Below are 8262 nucleotides of genomic sequence, written 5' to 3' on the forward strand. Positions count from 1 at the left end.
AGATCCCCCAAGCCTGTGGATCAGGGCTGGGCCAGGAGGGGGCGAGGCTGGGGGAACCCTGAAGGGCCCGGAAAGGCTTCCTACAGGAGGCAAACCAGTTACAAAGTTACCACCCCTCTCACTTGGATGGCAAAGGACTGGATGCCACAGACCTTCCGGAGGCCTTCACTGACCCAGTCTTGTGATCCTCACGTCCCTCCACCTCCACTCTCTGGCTTCAGCACCACCACCCTCCTACCCGCCTCAGGGTTCTCAGTTACTTTTGCCTGGATTGCCCTCCCCGCTTGGTCAGCTCAAACTTTGCCTCCTTGGGGAGGCCCTCGCTGAATCCCCTGGCGAACAGAGACGCCCCAGCCCATCACCCAGTTTGTTTCCTTTTGGCCCCAAAGCGCTGGCTGAGATTCTCTAGCCTGCATACGAGGGAGGTGTCGTGGCACCCCCGAGATGGGACAGAGGGTCCACCTGCCCCACCCCACCCGCTCCCCGACGGTGCCGCAGCGCAGCTCCCCCGCCCGTTCTCCGCATCCCCCGCCCCCCCTTCCCAGGCTGCCTCGCTCGGGTGACGTCAGCGACCCGGTCCCCGCCGCCGCCGCCGCTGCCGCCGCCGCATCCTCGGTGCCTGCCAGGAGCCGGCGTCCCCCGAGCCCCTCGCGCCCGGCACGGCCATGGCTTCGGTGGCGCTGATGCCGCTCCTGCTGCTGCTGCTGCAGCCTCCACCTGCCACCCCCGCGCCTTCCGCCCGCGACCCCTTCGCCCCGCAACTCGGGGACACGCAGAGCTGCCAGCTGCGGTGCCGCGACCGCTATCCCGGTCCGCAGCTCTCGCAGGTGAAACGCATGCGGCGCCAGCCGGAGGACCCGAGACCTCCCTGGTGGGGGAGGGGTTGGGGATGCGGTTCCTACCGTCGGGAACGCGAGACCGGGGTTCTTCGGAGGGGGAAGGAGTCGGAAATGGGGCTTCCACAATGGGGATGGGTCCCTCTGGTGAGGGAAGGACTGGAGTCTCTTCTGTTGAGGCGAGCGCAGGGGTCGGGTGTCCCTCCGATGGGGCTTGGGAGTTGCTCCTCCCGCGGAGGAAGGGCTGGGGGGTGGTGGTGGTGTCCCTCTGATGAGGGAGGGTTTGGAGATGCAAGTCCCTCTGGTGGAGGGGGGGGGGGGGGGGGGGGGTCCCTCCAAAGGAGGGGCTGGGAGGGGGACTGAGGTGTCTTAGTCCGCTGCGCAAAGACCCTCGGGGCGCCCATCCCCCACCTCCCTCAGGCCTGACGGTCCTCTTCTCCTCCTCCTCCTCCTCCACCTAAGCGACTTCCACATCCTCCTCCCTACCCTCCCCCCCAAGAGCTACCAGCCCTCATTCACATCCTCAGCGTCCCCCCCCCCCAGCTGGATCTCCATTTTCCCAGGCCAGAAAATACGACAAAACCTCCTCCTCTTAGCCTCCTCCCTCCTTCCTGAGGCCTGAGAATCCCCCTCAATCTCTGCCCTCCTCCCTGGAGCCTTGGTGGGGGGAAGGCATTTCTCTCCCTCTTATGCATTTTACAACCATCGCTCAAACCCAGTGCCCTCCACGGTCCATCCCCCTTCTCAAGCTCCCTCCCCTTCTCTCTTCCTCAGAGCTAAGAACCCCCACTAATATTCTTAGCCTTCCTCTCCCCACCTCAATCTCTCTGGATTTGGGTGGGGGGGGGGGGGGGGGGGGAGAGGACCACAAATCTTCTATCTCCTGCTCTGAGCGTGTGCTTCCAGTGCAGACCTCCTCCTGCCCCTCCCCCTGGCCTGAGCCCAGTGTCCCCTCTCCCAGGCAGAGCTTGAGGAGGAGGACCCCACGGAGTCCCCATATGAGTATGACAGGGCTGTCCTGATCAGTGCTTGTGAGCGTGGCTGCCGCCTCTTCTCCATCTGCCGATTCGTGGCCAGGAGCTCCAAGCCCAATGCCACCCAGACTGAGTGTGAAGCAGGTGAGGGCTGGCTGGGTGGCCAGGGTGGGGAGGGGTGGCGGGGGAAGGATCAGCCTTTAGTCACCCCTCCTGCCCCCTCCCCACTCCAACCCATCCCCCAGCCTGTGTGGAGGCCTATGTGAAGGAGACCGAGCAGCAGGCCTGCAGCGAGGGTTGCTGGAGCCAGAACCCGGAGCCGGAACCTGAACCCGAGCCTGAGCCAGAGCAGAAGGTGGGCACCCTCCCACCTGTGGCCCTGGGATTGTCACCACTCTTCTCTACCCCCTCCCTGCAAATCTGCACTCGTATCCAGAGTCTCCCAGGCTCTGCAGTCCATTCTGGGCTTACCAGGTGCCCGCGATGGAGTCAAGTCTGGTCTCAAGCCTCAACTATCACCTCTGTGATATGGGAAGTACTCTCTCCTCCCACCACCTTACAAGGAGTAAGAAAACAGCCACGGTTTGTCAGTCATTTGTCCTGGTCCAGGCTCAGCCATAGCCTGTCCCAAATTCCTCAGGCTACCTAGAGGCACCTGGGACAGCGCCACTCCCATTTCGTGCCTGCGAAGCAACTACCCGAGTTCATACAGTTAGGGCTGTACGAGATGGGATTTAAAGTCAGTGCCACCAAGGCTTATGAACACCTCTCCCCTCACTCGTCTTCTGTGCTGTTAGAGCTGACTTTATTGAGCACTTACTACATGCCAGGTGCTGGTCTGAGCACCTTCCTTGTGATGAACAGGTGGCCACTGTCATGGGGGCGGGGGCTCAGAACTGAGTTTCAGGGAGGGGCGACCCCCCCACCCCCACTGCAGGGAGAAATAATAATTGCTCACCTGTCATGTCCATAAGTGAGTCTAGGAAACCCTATATCTGGGGAAACTAAGGCACAGGACATCATTCATCACAGCCAGAGACCCATGGACCGAGATTCCCCAGAAAGCTCTTCTCCCTTCACCCATTTTCCTCCACCCCCTCCAGGCCTTCACTGTTCATAAAAGCACACTGAACTATCATTCCTTCCTATTCTGAATTCTCTGCTGATGCTGTCAAAATAAGAAGGATGGTGGTGACAAATTTAATAATAGCATCTACTACACATTAGGTGCTTGTGCTGTACCGTTGTCTAGTTGAACTCTCATAACACCCCCACGAGGGAAGAGAATCATCCCCATTTGAAGGTTCAGAGAGGGCAATCCACTTCTCCGAGGGCAACAGGAAGCCAAATGCAGCTCCTAAGGCCTGTGTTCATTGTACGAAGCCCTGTTGCCCCAAACCACTTAGCAAATTCCAATCATAGTGAATGCTCCCAGCTCCCCTCCCGTTGGTGAACGCCCTCCCTTGGTGACATTTCTGTGCCTTGGGCCTTCCCTTGGCAGAGAAAGGTCCTGGAAGCTCCAAGTGGGGCCCTTTCGCTCCTGGACTTGTTTTCCACCCTCTGCAATGACCTTGTCAACTCGGCCCAGGGCTTCGTCTCCTCCACCTGGACATACTACCTGCAGACTGACAATGGGAAGGTGGTGGTGTTCCAGGTGAGGGGTCTGGAAGGGGCCACACCAGCGTGGTGGGTGGGTGATCAGGGTAAGAAGGTGGGATGCGTTGGTTCTTGGCTCATGGGATGCAAAGTCCTCAGGCGGTCAAGGTTCAGACACAGCTAGATTCAGGGGTTCACTGTCTCACTCCCCTCCTTGACTCTGCTTTTTTCTGTGGTGGCTTCATTTCCAGGCAAGCTCTTCCCTCCTGATAGCTGGGTAGATGCCCAAGGCTCTAGATTATAACCTCTCTGAAGTTTTCAACGTTTTTTTTTTATTTATTTTTGGGACAGAGAGAGAGACAGAGCATGAACGGGGGAGGGGCAGAGAGAGAGGGAGACACAGAATCGGAAACAGGCTCCAGGCTCCGAGCCATCAGCCCAGAGCCCGACGCGGGGCTCGAACTCACGGACCGCGAGATCGTGACCTGGCTGAAGTCGGACGCTTAACCGACTGCGCCACCCAGGCGCCCCATAACCTCTCTGAAGTTTTAACTAAATTGGGACTTACTTTGATTGGCCCTGGCTGGGTCATGTGACCATCTCTCGGCCAATCCCTGTGATTCTATTGGCTTGGTCAGGAGCTAAAAAGGATGGGGTCAAGATGAATCGAGATGCCCACAATAGCAGGGAACCACATCCCTGATGTCACAGCCCAGAGCTCCACAGAAGGGTGTCCTCTCTGCACCCAGTGGAACGATGTGCCAGTTGGGCATGGGACAACGTAGCCTTCATGGGCCAGAGATGTGCTTCCTAGGGCTAACGTGGTGACTTTCTAAGTGGCTCTTCTGTGCTGTCTTGTTCTTGACCCAGACCCAGCCTGTGGTAGAGAACCTGGGGCATGAAGGGGCCCGTCTGCAGCGAGTAGAGGTGACCTGGCGGGGATCCCACCCTGAGGCCTTGGAGGTACACGTGGGTAAGTTCTGAGGCTAGACCCATGCTCCTTCCACAGGCAGCTCCACTGCCATAAGGCATCCTCCTGGAAAATGAACCTCTAGGAATGGGATTTCTGTCTCTCAACTCTTAGAATTGCTTGGTCCGTCTCTTAGGGTTCTGTGGTCTGTTTCCCAGGATTCCATGATCCATCTCCTAGAGTTCCATGGTCCATTTTCCCGGGTTCTGATCTATTCCAGGACTGCATGTCCCATTGCCCGAGGTCCTGGCTTCCTTTCTCCTCTCCATGGCTGCTTTGATCTCTTGGGGGAGGTCTGGGAATTGCTAAGAGCAGACCTGTCTCAGACCCTGTAGGCCCCTTGGACAAAGTGAGGAAGGCCAAGATCCGAGTCAAGACCAGCAGTAAGGCCAAGGTGGAGTCCGATGAGCTGCAGGACAACGACTTCCTCAGTTGCATGTCCCGGTGGGTGACAGGACCCCGGGGGTGGGATGGGAGTGGAGCCGGAAGGGAGGGTCTCCCAAACCCCCACCAGGACTGCTGAGCGTGCCTTCTGGGTGGGTCAGGCGCTCAGGGCTCCCTCGCTGGATCCTGGCCTGCTGCCTCTTCCTTTCTGTGCTGGTGATGCTGTGGCTGAGCTGCTCCACCCTGGTGACCGCACCTGGCCAACACCTCAAGTTTCAGGTGGGCGGGGCCCAGTGGAGGGGTGGGAGAAGGACTGTTGCCTGGTCCTGAATTGGGCCACCCACTCTCCCCTGGAGGCAGGGTCTCCTGACTTGCTGTGTGACACTGGGCAAGTTTCTTCACTTCCTTATGAGATGGGGGGAACGATGCCAACCCATAGTTGAGGTGACCTGAGATCAGGGGTGGGAAGGAGCCTTGGCAGGGTGGGAGCTCATTAGCCCTCCCTCCATCCCTCTTCCTCCCCCTGCAGCCCCTGACCCTGGAGCAGCACAAGGGCTTCATGGTAGAGCCAGACTGGCCCCTGTACCCTCCCCCGTCGCATGCTTTTGGGGACAGCCCCCCACCCTACAAGCTGAAGCTGGACCTGACCAAGCTGTAGGTGTCCATCCACCCATGCATTGCCAAGTGCAGGGGCTCCGCGAGCCTCGCTTGCCCTGTGCCCAGGAGTCCAGGCCAGGGTGGGACCATCCTTGGGCTCCTCTACCCCCGATGCTTCTTCTTTCCCCAGTCCCACTCCTTGCCCCTCCGGGCCCTGGGATTGCCACGCCCCCAATAGGGGGGTGGGATCTGGCCTTGGTTCCTCCCTGCCCCCCCTTCCCCAGAGTGTGCTACTTTGTCTTCTATCTTGTAGCTTCTTGAGTATTTGAGCCCCAGTTCTGTGCTGCCTTCCTCTTTCCTCTTTCCTCTCCTTTTGGAGGGTGGGGGCTGAAGGCACAGGGGAGCCACCTTGTGCTAGGGCCCCCTCCTTTTACCCACCTCACCTCCGGAGATCCAGTCCCAAGAGAGGGGGCCCCTGAGAGAGGAGGTGGTGGGCAGCTCCATGCTGGGAGGGCGGCTGAGACTGGGGTTGCAGCATGGGGGTCGGGAGGAATAAACCATGTATATAAAAGATATTTTGGACTGAGCCTGCTTCTGTCTGTCTTTCCATCTGTCCTTGGGAGAATAGCCTGGGCATGGCCAGGACCCCGGTCCACTTGGAGATGGGGACAGCCCTGGCAACTCCCCGTGGCTTAAGGAAGGACAGCCCCTCTGCCACCCAGCCCACATCACACTTCTGACTAGGGATGTCCCGAGAAAAGTGGCCTTTGCTACCTGCTTGGCCCGGATGGGTCAATACCCTTTCTTGCCTCCCTTTTAGGGTCCCTTCTGTGAGATGCACAGGTAGAGTCTTGAGGGGGGATGTTTGTTAATGTTGTGGCCATCAGGTTTCCATTGCCCTTTCTTTTGGGGACGGAGTTCTGCTCCACTGGGAGCAGCTTCAGGGCACTGACCTTGGGTCTTATCCCCTTCCCTACCCAAGAGATCCATACTTGGCATGAAAAAATTTGTTTAATGTTATTTATTTCTGAGAGAGAGAGAGAGAGAGAGAGAGAGAGAGAGAGACAGAGCACGAGCTGGGGAGGGGCAGAGTGACAGAACGAGAGGGAGACACAGAATCCGAAGCGGGCTCCAGGCTCCGAGCTGTCAGCACAGAGCCTGACACCAGGCTCAAACTCACGAACCATGAGATCATGACCTGAGCTGAAGTTGGACCCTTAACTGAGCCACCCAGGCGCCCCCGTACTTGGCACGCTTACCCCGTACTTTGCATTTCAGGAGGCTTGCAGGACAAGAGCAGCCTCCCCCCACGAGGCCACAGCCACGGCTCTCCATCCTTCCTGTCCATTCTGCTGACTCCCTGAGATTCTTCCAATAAATCCTCTTTTCAGCCAACTGGAGTCGTTTCTATTGCCGGCAACCAGAGATTGCTGGGGAGAGTTTGGGACGAGGGGTGTGGTGGTGGTCAATGGGGTGGCGGTTTCCCAGGGCTGATGGACATCTATGGGTGACAAGTGGGCTGGGGGAGGGGGTTTAGAGGGAACAAGGTGTGGGGCTGATTATCAGCCCATCCATGCTTCACCTTACCTTGTGTCCCAGGAGGTGGCGATCCACTTGGGCTCTCTGCCTTTTGCTAGAGTCACCACAGGTGGGAGGTGGGAGGAGGGAAGAGCGAGAAGTCAGAGTGTTTCTCTTCTGGTGTCGGTCCCTGTATCCCCCAACCTCCAGCCTGTGCGTGGTCACAGCTCCTCGCTGTTGCTCTTCCAGGGTGCTGCGCCACCCCCTGTCGGTTACCCAACCCTGCCCACACCTCTGCAGATAGCCCCTTTATACAACTCCTGAAGCATCCATTCTGAGCGGCTCCTGCCGGCACCTTCCTCCCTAATACCATGAACATCAGGACTCAACATATAGACAATTTAGCCCCCAAGGGATTGTTCTGGGTCCTGGTGGGGTTTCAAGGCAGCCCCTTGGAACGTTGCCAAGAAATGACACCTGGGCAGAGGTAAGAAGCAACAGCAGGCCCGTGCTGCCCAGTAGAGCTTTCTGCAATGATGGAAACATTCTGTCTGCAACATCCCCACCCACATAACATTATGGGTCCCTTGCGATGTGGCCAGTGAGACTGAAGACTTCATTTCTCATTTAGTTAGAGTTAGTGTACATTTAAGGCTTTCCCCCTATTTTTGTGTGGTGGTAAACTATATATATCACATATTTTAATCTGTTTTTAAGTGTACAATTCTGTGGCATTAGGTTCATCGACAATGTCGTGTGACCGTCACCACTATTTAAGTGGCTACTGTAGGGGCGCCTGGGGGACTCAGTCGGTTCAGCTTCTGACTCTTGATTTCAGCTCAGGTCATGATCTCACAGCTTTATGAGTTCAAACCCTGAATCAATCAGGTTCTGCGCTGACAATGCGGATCCTGCTTAAGATTCTCTCTCTCTCTCTCTCTCTCTCTCTCTCTCAGCCCTTCCCCTGCTTGCACTTTCTCTCTCAAAATAAATAAATAAACTTAAAAAAAAAAAAAAGGCTACCGTAACTGCTCAGTCCAGTGCAAAGGGGACCCTAGTGGTCCTTTCCGCTTTGCCCACGGCCTCCCGTCTCATTGACTCCAAACACCTGGGTGGCATCTTGAGTCTTCCCTGTCCTCCCTCCACCTTATCCCATCCATCGGCAGAGCCTATCTCCCCCACCCCTCCAACCCACATGCTTTTCTTTATCTCCATGGCAACCAGCAAGGTCTAAGCTGCTACCACTTCTCAACCAACCACTGCACCTGCTTCCCCTTGGGGCTCCCCGCTTCCCCTCCAGCCCCCCTCCAGCTCCATGTAGCAGCTTGGAGCTGCCAGGATAAAGCGATCTGATCCCAGCTATCACCCGCTTCTGGGGTTTCCTGCT

The 8262-nt window shown here is 57.5% G+C and overlaps 1 protein-coding gene across 2 annotated transcripts; it reads left to right on the top strand.

Moving 5' to 3' along the window:
- Positions 1 to 571: 571 nt before the first annotated feature.
- Positions 572 to 7430, top strand: TMEM59L (transmembrane protein 59 like). Of its 2 annotated transcripts, XR_007459831.1 has the most exons (10): positions 572 to 827; positions 1798 to 1954; positions 2056 to 2165; positions 3312 to 3464; positions 4277 to 4379; positions 4703 to 4820; positions 4922 to 5039; positions 5290 to 5414; positions 5986 to 6148; positions 6636 to 7430. XR_007459831.1 is itself a non-coding variant. In XM_049640282.1 (8 exons), exons 1-8 carry the CDS (start codon positions 666 to 668, stop codon positions 5416 to 5418), a joined length of 1050 nt encoding a protein of 349 aa, XP_049496239.1. In that variant the 5' UTR covers positions 572 to 665; the 3' UTR covers positions 5419 to 5965. The 2 variants fall into 2 exon arrangements, 1 of the variants encoding a protein (XP_049496239.1); XM_049640282.1 differs by lacking the exons at positions 5986 to 6148; positions 6636 to 7430 and having other exon boundaries at positions 5290 to 5965.
- Positions 7431 to 8262: the final 832 nt, after the last annotated feature.

This window comes from Panthera uncia, chromosome A2 (assembly GCF_023721935.1).
Source record: "Panthera uncia isolate 11264 chromosome A2, Puncia_PCG_1.0, whole genome shotgun sequence".
Lineage (NCBI taxonomy): Eukaryota > Metazoa > Chordata > Mammalia > Carnivora > Felidae > Panthera > Panthera uncia.